At 52.2% G+C, this 23715-nt stretch overlaps 1 protein-coding gene across 3 annotated transcripts in view; it reads left to right on the forward strand.

Moving 5' to 3' along the window:
* Positions 1–23715, forward strand: part of Scube1 (signal peptide, CUB domain and EGF like domain containing 1) — a 123224-nt gene that overhangs the window by 18158 nt on the left and 81351 nt on the right. For all 3 annotated transcript variants that reach the window (XM_059247358.1, XM_059247359.1, XM_059247360.1), the window contains exon 3: positions 4945–5073. In XM_059247358.1, the coding sequence (XP_059103341.1) occupies positions 4945–5073 (129 nt within the window). The remainder of the gene's footprint in view (positions 1–4944; positions 5074–23715) is intronic.

Below are 23715 nucleotides of genomic sequence, written 5' to 3' on the forward strand. Positions count from 1 at the left end.
TTAAGCATTTGGATGGACATATGAGGGAATAGATGTGTGGATGCATGGTCTTTTAATTAAAGGGAGGACTGTGTATGGCTGAATGTGTTAATGGATGGGTGGATGAAAGGATGAATATTTGAATAGGGGTGAGTACTTGTCTGGATAAATGGATAGGTACATAGGTGACTGGTGAATGGAAAGATGATCAACCAAGTTATGTATTAAGTATGTTTTAGCATAAATGGATAAATGGGAGAAGGGCTGGGTGGGAATTTGAGTAGCTATGCCATAGAGTGTATAGACAGATTGATAGTAGGAAGAGGTGGGGTTTGGCTGAATGGATATATAGCCATGTGTGGATGCAGGATGGACAAGTGGAAGGGCAGAGGAGTGAACAGCATTTGGATGGCTAGGTAACACTTTCCCAGGACACAGTAGAAATATGCTAAGGATGAAATGCTTGTCTGGACCATTTTCCCCATGGTTGGCCTGTGCTAGACAGCGTGACTTAGGAGAAAATATGTGAGCTTTGTAGACTGAGTTCTGACCCTTGTCCTGTCACCTACTGTGTCACTTTGAGCAGCTTTCCAGCCTCTGCACTTCAGCTGAATCAGCCGTAAAAAGCAGCTTTCCAAGCCGGGCAGTGGTGGCGCACGCCTTTAACCCCAGCACTCAGGAGGCAGAGCCAGGCGGATCTCTGTGGGTTTAAGGCCAGCCTGGTCTACAGAGTGAGATCCAAGACAGGCTCCAAAACAATACAGAGAAACCCTGTCTTGAAAAAACAAAAACAGTGTGCCGGGGCTTGAGAGATGGCTCAGTGGTTAAGAGCACCAACTGCTCTACCAGAGGACCCGGGTTCAATTCCCAGCACCCACATGGCAGCTAACAACTGTCTGTAACTCTAAGATCTGACACTCTCACACAGACATACATTCATACACCAATGCACATAAAATAAAGATAAATTATTAAAAAAAAAAAAAAGAAAAAACAAACCAACAAACAAAAAGCAGCTTTTCAGAGGGCTGCAATGAGGACTGGAAGGGCCTGTGCTTCAAACACAACACAAAAGCCTTTTCCCCATCTGGTCCACTCCAAGTCTCGTACCCACCATGGGACCAACAGCAGTTGCAAGTGACACAGGCTGCTGGCCAGTCTCCAGCTTGATGGAGGGAAGCAAAGAGGGAAGGGAGTCCTTGGAGGATGCTGGGTCATTCGGTGAGAGGTGATGCTTATTCCGGCAGGCAGTGGAAGGAAGCCTGTTACCATGGTAAAGATGTAGAAAAAGCACACTTAGGTATACCAGGCTTTCTTTTCTTTTGGACCACCAACCAGCTCCCAAATCATGACATGGAGACTTATTAGTTTTAAATGCTCAGCCTAGCTTGGGCTTGTTTCTGGCTAGCTCTTTTAAGTTAAATTAACCTGTTTCTCTTTATCTGCCTTTGGTGTCAGGACTTTTTACCTTCCTTTCTTTCTGTATATCTTATTCTCACTGCTTCTGTGTCTGGCTGGTGGTGGCTGCCTGGCTTCTTACCCCATTCATTCTCTCCTCTCCTCTCCTCTCCTCTCCTCTCCTCTCCTCTCCTCTCCTCCTCCTTCTCTCGTTCTTCCTGAGCCTAGATTTCTCCTCCTACTTATTCTCTGTCTGCCAGCCCCACCTATCCTCTCTCTGCCTAGCTATTGGCTGTTCAGTTCTTTATTAGGCCAATCAGGTGCCTTAGACAGGCAAGGTGAAACAGATGCAACACATCTTTTCATAATTAAACAAATGCAGTATAAACAAATGTAACACATCTTTACATTGTTAACAAAGGCAGCAGAAACAAATGTAACACACTTTTACACAGTTCAAGTAATATTCCACAGCATAAACAAATGTAACACATCTTTACATAGTTAAATATTCTGCAACACAGGTTTAAAAAAAAAAAGGGCAGGTAGACCTGTGCCTGTGACTCCAACACTTAAGGGTAATGGTGAGGGACATGGTGGGGGGGGGGTGTGGAGATAAGTGGATCCTTGGAGCTGGTTGGGGAGCCAGCCTAGCTGCCCAAATCAGTGAGCTCTGGGTTCACTAAGAGACCCTGTCTCAAAAAATAAGATGAAGAGCAATAGAAGAAGACAGTGGATATTGACCTCTGTCCTCTACGAGCTCACTCACACACATGTATACACCTGCATAGACACGTTTGTGCAACACACACATACACACACACACACACACATACACACACACACACACACACACACACACACACACACACACACACACAGAGTAAAAAGGAAAGGCCATTCTTGGTATCTGAGATATGGAAGGAAAACAATATGGCCTGTGATTGGGGAAATCCAGAACTGCGTAGCTTGGTGAATTAAAGCCGGGTTGCATTGTCTTAGGAGTGTAGGTCCAAGACCTAGGAGATGTGTTTAGCGTGATGTGTGCAGGGTCAGAGCTTCAAGCAGAATCTGAAAGCAATGACTATTCCTCAGTAGCCATAACACCCTGCTCCCTTTCCATAAATCTAAAGTCTGACATCTTGCTTTAATGTTATTTAGACTACTAGGTATATTTAAAGATGATTTAGAGATGTTGCAGACTCGTTTCTGCTCCCCAGCTGGCACAGGTGAGACAGAGCATCATGACTCTGAGACCTTTGGGGACCCCTATCTTGTCCTTCTGGCTGGCCGGCTGAGTACCAGGATGGACTTGTGTAATACGCTCTTTTCACAGGTTATTGCCTTTGCTCTTTGGGGTATCTGTGCTACGCTTAATCACTCCCTAGATGAATCAGGAGTAAGAGAGAGAGCCCCTGGATTTCCAGACTAGTACCCCTATACTAAGCATCAAATGGCTATGCCATAGTTCCCCTGTACCCCAGCTGGTGAGAGCATGGGTCTCGGGGTTTCCCTGCCACACTCCAGGCTTGGGGTCAGTCTTCCCACCTTCTGCTAGAACTTCACCCCAGACTCCCACTGCTGACAGACAGACAAGGGAGGAAACGCTTCTTCTGTGTCCCGAGAATCACTCTCAGTTCAGCTCTGACATGCTCCCTCTCTATAAAGGTCATCCTAGAGTGTCCATGAAGGCTGGGCTCAGTGTAAGTGGGAGGCATTGAGCCCAGGAAGTATTTGGAAGTGGGGTGGCCACTTCCTAGCAGAAGCATCAGGGCCCCAGACCACAGCTGGTAGGGTCATTCTGTGCCTGGAAGCCATCCCTGAGAGGTCAAGGCTGAGCTTAGGTTCCCTGGGGATCCAGAGTCAGGTTTCACTACTTAGAATCCCACTCGCATCCCTTCTAGGTGTGTGGCCTTTGGCAAGGTTTTAGCCTCCCTCCCTATTCAAGGTTCCTTCATCGCACCGTGCAAGCAGACTAAGACTGAGTCCCTGTCTTAGTCAGGGTTACTGTTGCTATGACGAAACACCACCACCAAAAGCAAGTTGGGGAGGGAACACTTCCACATTGTAGTCCATCACTGAAGGAAGTCAGGACGGGAATTCAAACAGGCTGGGAACTTGGAGACAGGAGCTGATGCAGAGGCCATGGAGGGGAGCTGCTTAATGGCTTGCTCCACAAGGGTTATGGAGCAAGCGTAGTGGGCTGCTCAGTCCACTTCCTTACAGAGCCCAGGACCACCAGCCCAGGGATTGCATCACCCACAATGGGTTAATTAAGAAAATGCCCTACAGCTCGACATTATGGAGGCATTTTCTTAATTGAGGTTCCCTCCTCTCAGATGACTTCAGCTTGTGTTCAGTTGACACAAAAACTAAAACTATCTACCACAGTCCCTGTGAGGACTTCAGAGGTAATGGCATACAGTCTGGCCAACTCCTTGGGCGTAGAAGCAGCTCATTGAATGTTAACTAGACATGTTCTTCTTCTTCTTTCTGGAACCCCAGAGCTGATAGCCCTTTGAACCCTGCTGGGAAATGTTGAGAAAAGACTTAAAACAGCAGAAAAAGTGACCTTTACGAAAGCTATTGACCATTGTTTATGAGACAGAAGTCTTTGTTATAACAAGGAAGCCCGAGCAGCTGAAGGCCAGGCCTCGGGCCATAGGGAAGGCAGCTACTGGGGGGGGGGGGGGGTCAGTGGACATTCTTTCATTCCAGAGATGACACTTTTTGGTGATGGGCAGAGTTTATTTACTTGGTCTCCTTGCTTCAAAGGAGCCAGTTTTCATGGATGTAGAAGCATCCCATATGTTGGCAGTGTTGGCAGGCTTTAGAAGGAGCCAGAGCCAGGCTTGATGCTTACCTGCTCCAGGGTGGCAACAATTGGAAGCCCCCCCCCCCCCGCTTCCTCCCCACCCCCCACACATCACAATATGACTCTTTTCTAAAAACTGGTGGTCAGCCTTGCTGCTGAGCCAAGATCTTTTCAAATAACTCTTCCATCCCTCCCAGTAAACTTCAGTGAGAATCTGCTGAGTTATCCCCTGTTCCAATTTCATTTCTGGTGTTGTGAATTAAAAAAAAAAAATACCCTGACAGAAAGCAGCTTGAGGGGAAAGGAGTGTTGTTTCTGCTTACAACTCCAGGATGTGGTCCATCATCATGGGGAAGTCAAGGCAGGAACTTCAGGCATCTAGTCACGTGACACCCACAGACAAGAGCGGAGAGAAATGAGTACACAATGCTTGCTCACTTGCTTGCTTGTGCTCCACTTGATTTCTCTACTCTTGTTCAGCTCAACCTCCTGCCTAGGGAATGGTGCTACCCACAGTGGGCTGGGTCTTCCCATATCAAACCTCCTTAAGACAGCGCCCCACAGACATGCCCACAAGTGAACCCAATGCAGACACTCCCTCACTGAGACCCTCTTCCCAGGTCATTCCAGGTTGTCTCAAAAGTTGGAAAAGCTGTCACATCCCCTAATAAGTCACATCATAGCACCTTGCAACGGCGGGAGAGGGAACCCAGGCTCTTGTTCTGATGCTTCCCGTGTCTCTGCCTTTGCAGACATCGACGAGTGTGAGAACGATTACTACAATGGGGGCTGCGTCCATGACTGCATCAACATCCCCGGGAACTACAGGTGCACCTGCTTTGATGGATTCATGCTGGCTCATGATGGACACAACTGCCTGGGTGAGTGGGGAGGCTGGGCCTTACCTCTGATCACAGCCTCCCTGTTTCTCCGTTCTAGCACGCGGAGTTGGGGGCTGTGCAAAGATGCACCTTCCTCTGGCTCCTTGAAGTAGTTTGCCAAGTTGCCATAACAAAAATACTGTAAACCATGTGGTTCGATGGCAGAAATTTTCCTCCTCGATGTTCTAGAGGCTGGGGGACCAAGATCAGGCAAACGGCTGCCCTCTTGTGTATATGTCAGCACGTGCACTTTGTGCATGCGTACGTCTGGTGGGATCTCTCTGGGTCCTAGCTGCTTCTTCTTTTAAGGACACCTGGACCAGTGAGGTGACTCAGTGGGTGTATTAGGTACTTTTGTGTTGCTGTGATAAGACACTATGACCAAGGCAACTAAGAGTTTGTTGGGCTTATGGTTCCAGATGAATAAAAGTGCATCATAGAGGGGAGGCATGGCAGCTAGCAGCAGGCGTGGAGGCAGGAGCAGCGGCATTGGAGCATGGAGGCAGGAGCAGGAAGCTGAGAGATCACATCTTCAACTGCAAACACCAAGCAGACAGAACAAACTGGGAGACACGGCTGTAAACTCTCCAAGTCCGCCCCCAGTGACATACTTCCTGCAGCAAGGCTGCATCTCCCATAACCTCCTCAAACAGCGCCACCTACTGGGGAGCCAAGTGTTCAAACACATGAGCCTGTGGGGGACATCTCTTATTCAAACCACAACAGTGGACAGTGCGTAAAGGGACTTGCCACCAAGCCTGACAACCAGAGTTCAGTTGTGGTAGAAGGAGAGAACTGACTCCTGCAAGTTGTTCTCTGACCTCCACACGTGTGCTGTGGCACTCCTGCCCACAGACATACACACACACACACACACACACACACACACACACACACAAATTAATTAATTAATTAATTGAGACATCTGTCATATTGGAGTAAGTCCATCCCCAACAGCTCCAGTCTGAAATGTAACTGCCTCTTTAAATCCCTGTCTCCAGATATAATCACATTTAGAGGTAACAGTGGTTCAAGTCCTTCAACATGAGACTTGAGGGAATACAGTTCAGCCCATTGTCTTGTATACCTCCAACTCTCCACAGTTCAAATCTATCTTAAGCCGATTAGATGAGATTTATACGCTGATTTTTTTGGTGAGTAAAGTTGAGAGCGTGTAGAAGACTAGGGAGGGAAAATGTCGGGCTCTGCTGGCGAGTCTCCACTGGTCCTCTGTCCACCTCTGGGGCCTTTACCGTCAGGCACACATCAGGCATCTTCACAAGGCTTCTTGGGGTTCCCATGACATAGAGATGAACTAGGTGGTGTATGTGATAGACATTGACTCTCTCGTACCTCTAAATGTTAGAAATCCAAAATTGCGGCAGGGCTGTTTCTATCTGAGGGCTGGGGATAAACTTATTTCCAAGGCCTTTCTCCTGGCCCATGGTCACTCAAGAATTCTTAAGCTCGTAAGCAGTGCTTCCCCATGTCTTCACATCGTCTCAGTTCCATAGACATTCTCAGGGTCCGGATTCCCTTCCTCATAAGGACATCAGTCATATTGGATGAGGGCCCACCACGGCTACTTCATCTCATCCTGATCATATGCTGTGATGGTTGTAATTGTCATCTTGGCTGGATTCAGATTCACCATGGAAACACCTCTGAGTATGTCTGCAAGGGATATTCTAGATTAGGTTCACTCAGGTGAGACAACCCACACTAAATGTAGGGGCCACCATTCCATGGGCTGGGGTCCCAGACTTCATAAAAAGGAGAAAGCGAGCTGCCCGGGGGCTTTTGTCTCTGCTTCCTGGCCGTGGGTGCGATGTGTCCAGCTGTTTCCTCAAAACTCCTGCCGTCACAACCTCCCACCATGACAGAGTGGGTCCCTTTCAGCTCCCTCCCTTAAGTGCTGGAGATCTCAGAAACCAGAAAAGTAACTGATATAACTACAAAGACCAATATTCCTCCAGAGGCCACATTCACAGCTCTGGAACTAAGCCTTCAGAATCTTTTGAGGGGACATGGAGGTGGTTCCCAGCCTGTAACCCAAGGGACAGCCACTAGTGGACCACACAGTGCTCTCAGAACAGACTTGCCTGTTCTCAGCCCTCCTCTACCATCAGCTGTAGAAGCAGAGCCGCTGGATCCAGGAGGGTATGTGTGTGATTGACAGGAGCATGGTTGTGAGCAGGTCACAGGCCTGTCAGGGTCTCTGTCCCTGGTCAATGAAAGAAGGCTGTCACAGCTCTTAGTATTGTCATGGTCTCTGAGATTCCACTATGTCACCAAGCTGAGTGTAAGGATGAAGTGATAGTATAAAGCCGAGGGGCCTGCACGGAGTACAGACTAAATGGTCAACCAGCCAGTGTCCGCCATCTTTCTGCCTTTGCCATGAGAATCCAGAGTGAGTCTGGGCAGAGAACATTTTCTTCCCCGTTTCCCTAAGCGATCCTTCAGAATCATTGCCACAGATGGATCTGAAGGGTTAAAAGATCACCGGGATTTTCTAGCCTTGCATACGAGAATTTCTGCCAGGGCCAAGCAGACCCTCGGGGTGCCAGCTGGCTTGTCAGCACTGGGTAGAGGGGTTCAGTACCCCAAGCGCTTGGGCCTCCCCTTCCGAGCGGCACGTCAGTCTGAGGGCCGCTGCTGTCTGGTTTTGTTTAATGCGCGTTGGGGCTCAGATGAGCTCATTATGGGAAACAGATCTGTGAACATGTAATTACACCCCAAATAAGTGCCAAAACAGAGGTCTGGACAAGGGTTAGTAAAGACCAGAAGGGCCTGTGAAAAGCTACCCCTGGCTGGGTGAGCATGGGGGTGAAAGCTGGCTTGCCAGAGCTTCAAAGAGACGGCTCTCAGCGGGCTCTCGGAGCGGGAAGACCTTTGGAGGTCTGGGCACAGTGTGTGTAGGGCTGCAGGAAGCTCCTCAGGCTGGGCTCGGGGACTGCAGAGCCCGGCAGGGGCTTTGACTAGGGACCACACAGCTTTTACAGTGCCCCGCACCCAGGTGGAGCGTTGTCGCTGACCCCTCACCTGGTGCCTGTGCTGCTTCCTCGGCTTGCTTTGCTTCCTCGGCTTCCTGCAGCAAATATGTCTCAGTAATTGAGCTGTCAGTGAAGGCTCAGCTCACCACTGTCCCTGGGGATTGCCTGTTAGGAGCAAGGAGTGTCACTCTGGCCAAGCGAACAGACCTGGACGCTGCTGGTTTGACGCGTAGGTCTTGGCTCTCCAGTTCCGAGCTGTTTAGTCTTCGGTCAGTATCTTGGATTCTCTGTGCCTCTGTTCTTACATGGAACGTGTAATCCCTGTCTTGGAGGGTTCGGGTGAGGGTTCGGGGAAACCACAGATGTAGTTAGCAGAGTGTCTGACATCAGAAATGTCATAGCATGGGTCAGATGCTCAGCTGCCAGTGGAGATGTATCATATGAGCTGCTTTGATGCGCCCAACACCTCACAGGACCATGGTCTGTGCTCCCTGGATGGTGTATGGCACCCTGGACTCCTTGGCTGGGCTCTGTGTCCTTTTCTGTGAAGGACCACCCTTAACCCCTGCTAGGGTAGGCACCCCTAACCCCCACCCCTCCAGCCTCCAAGCCTGATGGTGAAGTCTATACGGGTCTTTGTTTCAACAACATTGTTTTCACTATGGATTCTTTTTACACTGATAGATATGAAAGACCTAGGCAAGACCCCTCTCTGCCCCCCCCACCTCCACCCTGAGCACAGATCCTGTGGCAGCTGAGGGCAGACCTTTCCTACAGACTTCTTTTGTTTGGTCTTTTTTTCCTTTTGGTCTTTTTCCTTCTCAAGAGAAAACTCCGACTCAGAGAAGTCAGGCCTTGGTTACAGCCGGTTACAGCCGGTTACAGCCGGTTACAGCCCAGACCGACCGTGTGACCCCAGGCTTGTTGGCCGAACTTTTAGAACCTCAGTCTTACATCCATGGAACACATTAAGAACAGATGTCTGGGAGTTGGGGAGACGGCTCAGTTGGTAAAGTGCTCGCTCTGTGAGCACAGGGACCTTAGTTTGATCCCCAGAACCTACACTCTAAATCTAGGCAGAGGAGTGCACACTTATCCTAGCACTGGGAGGCAGAGGTGGGAAGATCCCCTGGGCTTACTGGCCACCCAGCCTAGCTTACTTGGTGAGTTCCAGGCCAGAGGTTGGCTTTTGGCCTTCTCTGGCACACATACCATATACATGTATGCATACATATGCCACAGGCACACATGTACACACACACACACACACACACACACACACACACACACACACACACGGAGCAGGGGGAGGGGACATTGATACTTGGGTTGCAGTGAGGACTGAGGCAAACTGTAATTGAGAAATGAGCAGGGCTGGGACACAGAAGAGTCCAGCGAAGACTCTGGTGCCCCCACTCTTCCTGAGTCTTAGAGCCTGGGGTCAGCTCCTTGGGTCCTCCCTTCCTTGGTTGCCACAGCTAGGCAATGGTCTAGGAGACCAGCCTCCCAGAGAGTGGTGGGCTGACTAAATCCAGAGGAGACTTGGGGCTGACTGTCACCATCGTATCCTGGCAGAGATTTCAAGTTGGTTGCCTAGCGCCCACCCCTGACCCCAGGGCGCATTTGATTTCTCCCCACTGCCGTGTTGGGTCGCCATCACAGAAGGAACTGTCAGCACTTCCGAGTTAGGGGATAGCATAGCATTTCCTGCTGGGAATCCTGGTGCACGCCTGTGATCCTAGGACTGGAGAGACAAAGGCAAGAGGGTTGGGTGTTCACAAGGCCAGCCTGTGCTACATGAGACCCTATTTCAAAAAAGGGGGGGGGATGACATTTTCCTCTCACTCTTGCTTGGTGACTGTTGTCCTGCCCCCGATAGTTACAAGACTCAAGGCAGGATCACAAGGAAGGCCTTGTGATATAACGATCCAATATAAATATAATCCCACAGTGATGGCGAAGCTCTCCCACCCTTGACACAAGCGCCCTCCTGGTGACCTGTAGACTCGATATGACTCCTGAATTCTAGGACTCCTTGCACTTTGTGCCAGACGGTACAAACATGGGTGGAGCCTGCTCCTCTCCCTCTTTTCTGTCCCCTCCCCCATCCAACACCACCCCGGGGCGTGAGGACTACTAACCTGTCGGGGTTCTGACTTGCGCCCCAAAGCATCAGCCCGATGGCTGTGACTCAGACACAAATGTCATTTGTCCTGGTAATCAAAAGGTTGGGGCCATTTACACAGGACGTGTTAGGGCCCCAGATGCCCAGGGAATGGTCTGCAACAGGGTTTGGGGAGGGAACATGTTGCAGGTGATCGTGTCCCCGTCTTGGACTCAGTCTTCCAGAGGGAGGCTGGCAGCTATGAGGGAAGCAGAGCAGAGGCCTAAAAGTGTGGTGTCCAAGTCAGGGCACCCTTTGCCCACCCCTCAGGGCGGCACTAGAGGGGGCTGTCCTGGCCCGGAGAGAGTGTGAATTCCCCCGACTGGTATAGTCAGTCCTCTCACACTCTAGTACTTGCTCTTAGAACTTCCTGCTGGATGCCAAAGCTTCCAGCATCATTTTACCCCCGAAGCTTGTTTGGTGTGTATGAAGGGTCCCCTGAGTCACTAGAGGGTCCCCTGTCCACACTGCTGCATGTGGCCCCGCGCCTCTCCTCAGACACAGAGCCACGGCCTGTCTGTCGGGCAGTGGGAAGCGTCGGGCCTGGATGTTGTTTTGACTGCAGAAGTCTTGGTAGAGAGTATTGTTCCAGTTGTAACCTTCGTGGAGCCCCGTTGAGTTCCTGGGGATGGTGGCAGGGGCAAGCCCTGGCCATCTGAGAGAACAACTGGGGGGTTTGAAAAGTACCCGGAGTGGGCTGAGGTCGGTTTCCCGTCTGCAGCATTCACAGTTTCTTTACTTTTGAGCAGGCGGGTCTATTTTCTTGTGGAGATGGCTTGTCTGTGACCAGGTCCTGGACGGGAGCCAAGTCTGTGCTCTGGAGAGTGAAGGCCTCTCTCTATTTGACATCTTTATTGAGGAATTTCTCAAATATAACAGAAAATGACACCGGAGGGAATTGAAACCAGGATGAGATCTTACTCAGCCCGAAATGGCTGCCTTTAGCTGTGTAATTACTTGAAATAGCAGTTCTGTTTGAAAAATATTATTCCAAACCCAGTGCGATCGGCCAGCTGAGCAATATTTAGGCTAATAGAATAAGATTTTTTTTTTTTCATCTTAAATTAGAACCAGCAGCGGGTCATTTTCCCCCCATCTCCACAAAGCAAAGCTCTCTTTTTCTGAAGCCATCCGTTCACTTAGCCAGATGTCTTCGGCCTCCGTCTTTACCTTGACTTACTGAAAAATGTGTTTCTCAAGTTGCTCACAGCTGGAACTTTGGACTGGCCCCCAGCACTTTGATCCCCGTTGAAGAGAAGTCATTTGTAGCTGCGTCCAGCAGACATGCTGATTGATTAACCAGATGGCTCTATACCAGAGAACATGTATTGAGCACCTACTGTGTGCCTCACCTTGTGCTCAGAGACTGGGCCAGATGAGAGGTGCATTTCTGTGCATGCCCCAGGTTGCATTTATGTTTTTTCACAGGTCCCCCACAACATCCACAGGTAGGTGCCAGTGGCAGCCTTTTCCTAGGACCTAGTTGGGTAGAAGCCCCTAGCAACAACTCTTACAAATGAAGAAACCTGGGCTCAGGGAAATGACCTACTCAAAGTCACCAATGCCAGTAAGAAGCACAGCTTAGACCAGACCCAGCAGGTGGTTTTTGTCTCTTCAAGTCTTAAGCCTGTGCCTGCTGACCACCCCTGCCCCACAGCGCCCAGGAGAGCAGACCAGGTTCGGGGACAGGTCCCTGATGTGTCCTGTCAAGCACGCACGCACCCTGTCCTGGAGCCACCAAGTCCGTTGTGTGGTCCCAGCACTGTTCTGTGGTGCCAGATCAGGTGGGCAGTGGTGTGCCAAAAGGCAAGAGGGCGCCTCCTCCCTGCACTGAGGAAGAGTTTGCTGGCTTACTCAGGCAGCTCCCTTGGGACTTTGTCCTGCCCCAGGTGACCGTATTCAGCCCTGTTTCCCCAAAGTTCCACTGCTTCCCCAGGGCACCCAGCTCTCGAGGAATGCAGCAAGGGCCCTGCTCACCCTTGTTCCTCTGGCATTGCACCCTCGCCCATTGTCCATGCCTCGGGCCCTCTTACGTGCCTCTGCTGTTGACAAGATGCCTATAAAGAGTTGTAGAACGAGTGAACAGAGGATTTCCCACCTGAACAGAGCCTTTGCTGCATCGCTGTGCAGGACCCGCAGGTACCAGGGGCAGAGAAGAATTCGATGGAAAGCCTCCAGGGCCCCGGATTGGCGAGGATGGAAGCATGCACCCATGGAAGAGGAAGTGCCATTGAACTTGCTGCCCAGTGCTCAAGCATTTGTGTGTGAACCAAAGTTGTTCTGTGTTCCTACTGTGTACCCACTGAAGACACAAGCAGTAATGACAATCAGTACCACGGGCTCACCCTTCTGGATCCACACAGTAGGAACACAGACAGCCACACGTGAACATACAGCTCAGCAAAGTCATTTCGGTCGGGTCAAATCCACCAAAAAACAACAATAATAATAATAATAACAGCCGAACAGCCTGCTAGAAAGTGCTGGGCGGGGGGAGCATGGCTGTGCCAGACCACTGGGTTCTGATCACATTGCCACATGAAAACCACACCATACCAAGTGATATGAAATACCGCCATTCTCTGCCTGTGGGTTCCGTGGGTCAAGAACCAAGTCAGGGATAGCCAGTCTCTGCTCCAGCGTGTCTGGAGCCTCAAGTGGAAGACATGAAACTGGAGAAGACCTGATGGCCAGGAGCTGGAACCATCTGGAAGCTTCCTGGCTCATGTCTGGTGGTGGTTGCTGGATGGAAGCCAGAATGTATATGGGCAGCCTTTCTGTCTGGGCTTTCTTGCAGGCCAGAGTGCACCTCCCCTGCAGGGTGTCTGAGTCTCTGCAGAACAAGGGAACCCCCTCACAAACTCATGGGGAGGGTGGTTTCAGCGGTCTCCCCTGATTTAAGGGGAGCAGATATGGGAGGGGACACCAGGGAGGAGGAAGAAGTGTCTTGTAGAGGTCTGAGGAACGCTGTGCTAACAGAAGAGAGACACAGATGAGTTTGGGGACAGGTCACTGTGTTTAGAGAATCCTAGTGTGGGAGAGGGAGGGAGGTGAGTTCCAGAGGGAGGCCGGAAGCAGTCACAGATTACTCCGGGACCCTAGAAGGGGGTGGGTAACTGGGAAGCTGGGGGAGCATTTTGACCAGCAACTACCATGTTTTGATTGACATTCTAATACATATCCTTCCTGGTTGCAGGTAGAGACTGCTACAGGGATAAGGGCAGAGTGCTTCATCAGGGAGGCCCCTATAATGGCTTGGCTGGGTCCTGGTGACTCAGTGTAGGGTGACAGTGGTGGAGTTGGTGGCTCCATTCAGAATACGTTTCGCAACAGCCAACAGGAAGTCCCAATGGATTCAACAGAAGAGGTCAGGGAAAGCAAGGACCAAAGGGTTTGACCGTCAGTGTTTGTGTGGCTCTGCCTTGTGACTTAGGCGAAGATGCCTTGGATGGGGAAGGGACCGATAGATGTTTGTGTGGGATGGGCTGCAGGACTCACGTCAGCTTGGTTGACTTCTGTTTGAGATAGTTACCAGTCTTCACAGTAGAAGACACACAGTAGAAATGGCACACAAGGTCAGATGTCTCTGGAGTCCGACCTGGGGGACGTGTGACTCACTAGCTTCAGGATAGCTTTGAATGCCAGAGATGTTGTGGATGGTTCATTTCAAAAAGATCACGTGTGTACCTGCCCTGTGTAGCCCCCTTGGAGGAGAGCTCCAATACGGACGACCCGTTCCCTGACCTTAGGAAGCACGGACATTCAACCTGCCTGGCTTTGGTCATCCTGTCTGAGTTGATCACTGTGTGATTTTGGACAAGTAACTTAGCTTCTCTGGGCTTCTCTCTATAAGGTGGAGCCAGTGACCATGTTTATTTCTGAGCCCAAAAGAGATGAACTTTGTAAAGCACCCAGCTTGGTGCCTCGCACTCACCAAAAGCTCCATAGATGTCAGTCACCTACTTACCATTGTCCTAGTGTGCAAAGTCAGAGCACTTTTTAAAGAAAACTAGTCTGGTTTTGAGCCAGTGAAGAGGCAGGGGGCAAGCCTGGGCTGTGGGCTGTGGGCGGGACCTGCAGCAGAGACCCGAACCCCACATCCTACGAGGTGCTCCTGTCCGACAAACCACTGCTCTCAGACTCCCTGTCAGACAGGCCTCCATCCTCTCGAGGGGATGTGGGGTCACATGACCTCAGTGCTTCTCATGCTGTATAGTCCGGTCATATCCTCTTATTTCTGTCTTGTTCTGGCCCCTGTGGGGTTGGGAACAGCTCTTCTCTGTTGAGTCCAGTGGAGGCAAGTGTGCAAGTGACCTTGGAGGCTTCCCAGTGGCAGAGGAGGAGAAGGGCACCGGGGAGACCTTTGCAGGGCCTTTGCAGTTGTGTGTGGGGAGGAAGTCGCTGGGATGCCTAGATGCTGGGGGTGGGGGTGGCCATCACGGCTGCTCCCTGTGCTGGGCTGGGTGTGTGATAAAAGGACTGCCAGCCCCTCTAGGAAGACAGCTGGAACCAGCACTGCTCCTCTGAACCCCACGGAAGGTTCCAGTCGTCTCTATTTGTTTTCATCCTCCAGCAGCTCGCAAGTATTTCTCGCTGGGGGAAAAAAATGTTGACCATCTTAATGTAAAACTAAACATCCTGGGCCAGCCCTGTTTCCTCTGCAGAAGCAGCGGTGTTTCTGAGGTGAAGGGAAGAACTTTTCCCTGCGCCCTGTGCCCCCCTCTGCCCGCCTGCTTCCCTGCTCTCCGTGGCCCATGCTGAGGTGATTGGAAGGAAACCCTGGGCTGTGTTGGCTGTTGGAGCTCACGTCCGTCAGTCTGCTTCTCTCAGCTTTTTACAACTGTTCGTTTGGCTTCAGTTTTTGCTGAGACAGGATCTCACGTAGCCCAGCCTGGACTTGAACTTGCTCTGTACGGGGGGACTGGCCCTGAACCCCTTGTCCTGCTGATTCTACCTCTAGTGCGCTGGGATTACAGGCATGCTCCAGCACCGCAGGTTTGCATCTGTTAATTTGATAGAAATTCCTTGGCCCAAGAAAAAGAAACACGTGCTGGATTGCCCCATCTCGGCAAAAATGGGAAGCAGGTGTGGGGAAGTGGAATGGTTCCAAGCTGGGGGGGGGGGGGCTCCCCTCCCCTTCTCCAGGGTCAGCCAAGAAGTGGGGTGAGCTTCTTTCAGAAGAGCCCAAGCCAGCACTGAGGGAGAAAGGTCCATGGGCTAAGAGTCAGGCGCTGGGGGCTGCTGCCTCACTGGAGGATGCTGGGACACTGTCTCTAAGCCTCGGCTTCCACATGGTATGTGAGATTGAGTGAATGGGATTCAGCCAGCGGTTTTCAGACTTTGTGGGCTTGTGTGGACTGCAGAAGAATTCCTTGTCTTCGGAGATCATGCTGGGGTCACGCTGCTCTGGCTAAACTGGGAAGCCAGATTTGGGAAGCCATCCCTTCACCCCACAAGGTTCCCAGAGCCTCAGGAACAGTCTGGGACCTCCTGGCCAGGCTGCTTCTCCCTCCAGATCCTGAGTTAGCCTCAGGGAGAGCAGCCACACTCCTTCTGTGCCCTCCTTATCCGAGGGGGACAACCCCTGGCTTCCTCGGGCCTCCAGCACCTGGAGTGACCGTCAGTCCCTAACCAGCTTTCCTCCTGCTCGCCAGGCTGGTCTCTGTGGTCCCTGCTGCTGCTGGGACGGCTCGCCCTCTGCCTCCTAGTTCAGCCTGCTTGGCTCACCCACACACACACACACAGTTGGTCCTCAGGCCGTGGCCAAGGGACAGCCCCAGAGCAGCCTTCCCCGACAGCACGCTTTCTGTGGCCTCCTGTTGAGGCGGCCTTGAGAGTCGAGGCGTGGGTCGTCCTGCGTCCCCGAGATCCACGAGGGCTGTGCAGGTTCTTGTGTAAGACAGGGATAAGAGGGGACCGTGGGAAGGAGGGCACCTGACAGCGGTGTGTGCAGACACGACAGCCGTGAGTGTGCACACCTGACACAAGTGAGTGTGCAGACCCGACAGCAGTGAGTGTGCACACCTGACACAAGTGAGTGTGCACACCTGACAGGTGAGTGTGCAGACCCGACAGCTGTGAGTGTGCACACCTGACAGCAGTGTGTGCACACCCGACAGTGGTGAGTGTGCAGACCTGACAGCCGTGAGTGTGCACACCTGACAGCGGTGAGTGTGCAGACACGACAGCCGTGAGTGTGCATACCTGACAGCCGTGAGTGTGCACGCCTGACAGCGGTGAGTGTGCACACCTGACAGCGGTGAGTGTGCACACCTGACAACGGTGTGTGCAGACCTGACAGTGGTGAGTGTGCAGACACAACAGTAGTGAGTGTGCAGACCTGACACAAGTGAGTGTGCACACCCGACCGTGGTGAGTGTGCACACCTGACAGTGGTGAGTGTGCAGACCGGACAGCTGTGAGTGTGCACACTGACAGTGGTAGTGTGCACACCTGACAGTGGTAGTATGCACACCTGACAGCAGTGAGTGTGCAGACCGGACAGCTGTGAGTGTGCACACTTACAGTGGTAGTGTGCACACCTGACAGTGGTAGTGTGCACACCTGACAGCAGTGAGTGTGCAGACCGGACAGCTGTGAGTGTGCAGACACAACAGTGGTGAGTGCACACCTGACAGCGGTAGTGTGCACACCCGTCACAGGCGCAGAGCTCCCCGGCACACATAGAAGTGGACAGGTCCATGGGAAGGTGTCTCACCGGCTGGAGCCGGGTGCCTCGGAATCCACCCGCACCACGTCTGCTCCAGATGCCTGGGGAGCAGGCCCCGGGAAGTCAGGTGCCCTAGGCGCTCACTCCTGAATCCCTCCCCAGCCCGAGGGGGAGTCAGAGCCCAGTTCTGGGCTCAGTTTCATCCGGAAAGGTGGCGAGGTGATGGAACCAGGAGAGGGCCCTGGGAATGTAGCGTGTTGTGTGTGGAGGCGCGTTCTATGGAGGAGCGGTCTGTGTAGTGAACATGGTCTGTGGAGAAGTGTGGTCTAGATACATGAGTGGTCTGTGGAGACCTGTCTGTGGGGGAGTGGTCTGTATGAGAACTCATGATTTGTGTTAGGGTGTGGTTTGTGCGGGTGTGGTTTGTGTGGGTGTGCTCAGGGGGTGGTCTGTGGGTGTGGTCAGGGACGTGGTCTGTGTGGGTGTGGTCAGGGGAGTGGTCTGTGTGGGTGTGGTCAGGGGGCGGTCTGTATGGGTGTGGTCAGGGGGTGGTCTGTGTGGGTGTGGTCAGGGGGTGGTCTGTATGGGTGTGGTTTATGTGGGTGTGGTCAGGATGTGGAGTGGTCTGTGTGGGTGTGGTCAGGGGGCGGTCTGTATGGGTGTGGTCAGGGGGTGGTCTGTGTGGGTGTGGTCAGGGGGTGGTCTGTATGGGTGTGGTTTATGTGGATGTGGTCAGGATGTGGAGTGGTCTGTGTGGGTGTGGTCAGGGGGCAGTCTGTATGGGTGTGGTCAGGGGGTGGTCTGTGTGGGTGTGGTCAGGGGGTGGTCTGTATGGGTGTGGTTTATGTGGGTGTGGTCAGGATGTGGAGTGGTCTGTGTGGGTGTGGTCAGGGGATTGGTCTGTATGGGTGTGGTCAGGGGTGTGGTCTCTGTGGGTATGGTCAGGGGGTGTGGTCTGTGTGGGTGTGGTCAGGGAGTGGTCTGTGTGGGTGTGGTGTGTGGGGAAGTAGTTTGTGGGGTGTGGCCTGTGGGGTGGGTACGGTCTGTGGAAGCCGACTGTGGTCTGTGTGGAGAAACAGTAGATGTGAGGTGCGTAGGCCTTCTGCTCCTTCCCCCTCCTTCAGCCAGCAGTCAAGTCAGGACTTGGTCATGCAGGACAAGGGGATGGTCAGAGCAGCCCTTTGCCCTGAAGTCTGTTGTCGCTCCGCCCCACACCAGCCCCACCTTTAGCGAGGTCTCTGGTGGGTGGCTTGGGGAAGAAGCCCAGCTCTGTCCCAGAGCAGAGACTCCACAACAGAGAGTCCACAAACAGCAGAGTAAACAGAGGCCATGGACAGAGGGCAGCAGGCAAGTCAGACACTTGTCCTCCCCACGTTCTGTTTGCAGACCCGGTGCCAAGAGCTCAGGCAGAACCCTGGGGAATAAACAATAAATAAGTGTCTCATGAAAACTCTTTAAAAATATCCTGCCTCCAAATCAGAGGCCCAGACCCAGCTCTGAGTTGTGCACCTAAAAGGGACACTGGCAACAAATGAGGGTGCCCCCGTCTGTCACCCACACCTCTGCCAACACTCTTGCTTATCTTGGATTGACTGGACGTCTTGGGTAGCATCTTGGGTCACCCAAACATAACCAGGGCCAGGCTGTGTCTGGGAAGATGATGCAGCGGCTCCTGCCCTGGCACAGCAGGACAGGGCCCTGCCTGTTTCTGATGGCCATCAGCCAGCCCGTGCATCCGCCTGCCCAGCAACCCTCCCTCTTACCCACCTCATCCCGACCACATGCAACTAGAAATAGGTGTCTGGCAGGGACACCCTGTGCCCGCTGGCGCTCTCCATTTGTGGAGTGGACCGTGGGCACGGCTGCTTAGTCCGAGGTCCTTCTTCATCACCTCCCAAGTGCGGCTTCAACAAGGACAGGATTCTGCAGGCCATCTTGTCACCACCACCACCACCACCACCACCGCCGCTGGCCCGTCTGCTGGCTGCCCAGGGATCGGTCACCAGCAGAAGCACTTAAGACCAACTGTTGAGTCTTCCACATAGAATATGCAGGGGCTGGATCCCAGTGGCGGCTCCATGGTGAGAAAGCCTGGCTCCCCCAATGGAAACAGGGGTCCCAGGAGGTCCTGCCTGCCACACCAGCCTTACTTTTCTTGCCTAAGCATCCAGCAAACTAAATGTTAAGCTGTCCCCTTGTCCCTGCCTGGAAGCCCTCGTCCCTTGCTGGCCCAGGTATTCTAGTCCCCAACTGCCCCGGTCTCTGCCCTAGCCTCCCTGCAGAGTGACTGGCTGCCGTACACCCCCCCACCCTGCATAGAAAAGCCACCCCCCCCAAATTTGAGTTACAAGTGTCTGTTTACTTATCCCTCTTCCACATGTGGGATAATTATACTGAAACTTCCAGAGAAATCAGAAGCAAAGTCAGAGGACATTTGCCCTGGCCACCCTGTTCTAAGGCCATGTCCAGACTTGTCTGGACATAGACATAACTTTATGGTTATAAGCATTGCATTGATGTTTATATGCTCCCCACCCCAATGTCAGAACCCTCCTCAACACTAATACATAATTGTGTAGCCAAGAAGAGGGAATGTAATCAAGGCCCAGGATGTGGGGAGCTGGTAGCCAGTTGCTAAGACTGCTGCTGTGACACTCTGGTTCAGACAACAATGTACCTGGGGAAAATGACTTGTAACATGGCAAAGCCCTCTCTGCCCATGTAGGCTCCCTTCATGCCCATGTCCACCAGTCAGTTGGTTCTGGGGTTAGATAATGACTTCCAATATGGCGTCCTCTGTGTAATCAGTGCTGGGGGTGGGCAGTCCAGTGCTTTTTGGTAATTGCCCATCCTGCTTGGAAGGAGTATAGGGGTGGAAAGGGGAGAAGAAAGAGTTTTGTTTTTGTTTTTGTTTTGAGACAGGGTTTCTCTGTGTAGCTTTGTCTTTCCTGAAACTAGCTCTGTAACCCAGGCTGGCCTTGAACTCAAAGAGATCCGCCTGTCTCTGACTCCCAAGTGCTGGGATTAAAGGCGTGCACCACCACCCCCAGCAAGAAAGAGTCTTTTAAGAGATGAGAAACACACACACACAGCATAGAGGTGGGAATCCCAGGCAGGTGGAGAGTGGACCAGAGGAGCCAGGTGCACAAACAGAGCCTGGCCAGAGACTGCAGGTGTATCCTTGGGGTGGAAGAGTCATCAGGGCCACTGGGCAGACACTGTGTCTCAGTCAGGGTTTCTATTGCTGTAAAGAGACACCATGACCACGGCAACTCTTATAAACAAATACTTAATTGTGGTGGCTTGCTTACATTTCAGAGATTTAGTCCATTATCGCCAGAAGCAAGACAGCAGGCAGGCAGACATGGTGCTGGAGAAGGAGCTGAGAGTTCTTACATCTTGACCCACAGGCAATAGGAAGTAGTCTGGTTGACTGGGTGTGGCTTGGGCAAAGGAGACCTCAAAGCCCACTCCCACCGTGACACACTTCCTCCAACAAGGCCACACCTCCTAGTAGTGCCACTCCTATGGGGGCCATTTTCTTTCAAACCACCACACATTGAGTGCACCACAGACTCACAGCTTGTCCTGCCATGACACCCAGGGCTGAGCCATCCAGCCCACCTACTGCTGTGGTACCCCCCCACCTTCTTCGCCCCTACCCCCCCCCCACACACACACACGACATTCACCACATCCCACCACCAAAGGTGCCTTTGCCCTCACTGGCCCCAGGTATCTCAGAAAGAGACTCACAGGCTCTGGGCTGGCCCATCTGGCCCCCATCTCCTCTCCCAGCACACTCCCGGCCCGTCTCCGCCTCCGCAGCCCTTTCATGGTGTCAGGCTTTACATCCCTGTGACAAGATGTCTGATATAAGCAATTTAAGGTGAGGGGTGGGGGTGATCTCCTGGCTTCAGAGGGATGGATTCATAGTCCTTGACTGGCCTGACTCCGGGCCTCCTGCCTTCTCAAGTGTGTTGACTAATGAGATGAAGCCAGCACTTGGTCCTGGTGGTCATCAACTGCTCCACCCCCAAAGCTGACCGTTAGGGGTGCGGAGTGTAGGAAAGAATACTCAGGCGTGCAAGCCAGTTAGAGGGCCAGTGTGGGACATGTATGGGGCAGAAGGCTGAGCTGTATGACGGGGCGTGGGCCGCCGTGGTCCTTTCTCACAGAGGCCTCTGGGATGGAGCTGTAATAGGAATCTTAAAAGTTCTTATTAATAAAAATCAAACCTGTGGCCAGTTATTGGGGTGAGTGCTGAAAGGTCAGAGAACCAGAACAAGCCACAGCTACCTCACCTTGCCAGATCCTCAGCTGGTCTTGTTTCCTCAGACTGGAGGCCTCTGAGTCCTCATCCAGAATGGGTCTCAGCTGAACTGCTGCTAGAAGCCTGAACGCTTAACCAGCCAAATGCTTAACCAGCCAAGTGCTTCTAGTTTCTGGTCCTCACTTCTTATATACCTTTCTGCCTTCTACCACCACTCTCTGGGATTAAAGGCTCACTTTCTGGGATTAAAGGCGTGTGTCACCATGCCTGGCCGTTTCCAATGTGGCCTTGAACTCACAGAGATCCAGAGGGATTTCTACCTCTGGAGTGCTAGGATTAAAGGCATGTGTGCCACCATTTTCTAGCCTCTGTATCTAGTGGCTGTTCTGTCTCTGACCCCAGATAAGTTTATTAGCGTACACAGTATTTTGGGGAACACAATACCACCACATGGAGCTGCACAAGGAGAGGAAGCTAGAAAGTTGGAATACAAGCATGAGGACGTGCGTTTGGGTCCTTAGAAACCACGAGAAAGGCACAGCTCTAGGCAGAGACAGGAGGATCCCTGGGACTTCCTGACCAGCAAGCCTAGCCAACTGGAAAACTCCAGACTTAGTGAGAGACCCTGTCTGAGTTGAGAAAGACACCCAGTGTTGGCCTCTGGCATCCACACACACATGAGCCCACATGCACTCCTACCTACTCACACATATGTATGTACACATACATACAAAAAGAAAGGAAAGACAGCCCGGAGCCCCATAGCAATCAGCTGAAGGAAGTTGCCTGCCCTGCCCTGTGCCCGAGAGCTTGAGGAGGTTGGACCTGCCAAGTGCTGCAGCCAGAATTCTGGCCTAGAAATTCCCAATGCAGGTAGTGGTAAGGTTGAAACTGGCTGACATCAGGTGGGATGGGCTGGCCGGAGGGACTGTGTCAGCTCATGTCCGTGGGGGTGTCAGGGCGATTCCGGGCCTACTCCACTCTACGGTTCTCTTGGGAGAAGAGAAAGGCTTCCGGCAGGCACACCACAGAGGTCATTGCTCCCATCTGGGCCCATGCAGGCCTCTCCCTCAGGCCCTGCCGGACCCTGAGCTCCCCCCACTCCCAGCTCTCCTCCCAGAGTTCTGTTTCCATGCCTTGTTTGTTTGGTTGGCTCCCTCCCCCTCGCCAGCCCTCCATTCTTATCCTCATCAAAAGAAATTTTAAAAAACCCGAGTGCCTCCCACAGATGTCCGGCCAAGGTCACATGCACAGCTGTGCTGTGTGGGGCCCATGGGGAGGGGAGTTCTGTTCCTGTCCCTGCTCTGTCACCCACGTGTGGACTGTGGGCAGGCTGATGGCTGGGGAGCCTCCTGTAAAGGGGCTAGTGCCCCGTTGAGGCAGAGTCCCATCTCACCCCACTGTACTGAGAAGTTACTGGGAGAGCTGATCCTAGCACATATGAGGACCAGTTTTCATTGTCAACTTGACCCAATCTAGAATGCACCGGAAGAGTCTCCATGAGAGATTGTCTAGAGCAGGTTGGCCTGTAGGCTTGTCGATAGGGGGTTTCTTTTTTTTTTTTTTTTTTTTAATGCCGAATGCTGTTTATTGAAGGAGGGAAGAGGTCTTAAATACAGGCTTACAGCACAATGGGAGAACCCTGGAGGGCAGAAGTTCGCTACAGATGTTTTGCAATCTTGCATCTAAGCTGTTAATGCCCATTATGCAGCATACACAGACAAGGAACTTCCCTTATGCATTCAGGAGGGTGAAACCCAGCAGGGAATTAGCATAGGGAGGATATCAAGATCAAGGTCATCAAGCAAGGCAACAGTTATCCAAAACGGGGGCCAGGGCCCTATAGGTCTGATAGGGGGTTTCTTGATTATATTCATTGATATAGGAAGACCCAGCCTAAATGTGGGTGGAACCATTCCCTGGTCTGGGTCCTAAACAGCGTGAAAGAGAAGGTGGGCTGAGAACCTGTATCCATATGTGTGTTCTCTGTGCTCCTGACTGTGGATGTGACATGACCAGCCCCATCAAGCTTCTGCCCTGCAGTGCCCCGCCATGGTGGACTATAACCCAGAACCATGGGCGGAAATAAACCCGCTCACACCTAGGTTGCTTGTTGCCCCAGATATTTTATCCCAGCAATTGGACAGGAAGCTAAGACACCAATGGGTGTGGCCAGCCTGGAGTTGGCAGGCAGAGGGCCAGGCTGGCGAGCATGTGGACAGAGTGGTCACCATAGACTTTGGTGACCAGGAGAAGAGAAGCCTGTTTGTGGGCTTCAGGAAGTAGGTAACATGGTCTGAGATGGCTCAGTGTTGAAGGCATTCCTGTCCTTTCAGAGGACCCGAGTTTGAGTCTTAGCACCTACATCAGGTGGTTCACAACCACCTGTAACTCCAGCTCAGCGGATGCAGTACTATCTTCTGGATTCCATGGCCACCTACACTCACACATGTGTGTACTCATATACAGACATATAGAATTTAAAATAAAAATAAACTGGGTGTGGTGGTGCACACCTTTAATCTCTGCATTCAGGAAACAG

This window comes from Peromyscus eremicus, chromosome 20 (genome assembly GCF_949786415.1).
Source record: "Peromyscus eremicus chromosome 20, PerEre_H2_v1, whole genome shotgun sequence".
Taxonomy (NCBI): domain Eukaryota; kingdom Metazoa; phylum Chordata; class Mammalia; order Rodentia; family Cricetidae; genus Peromyscus; species Peromyscus eremicus.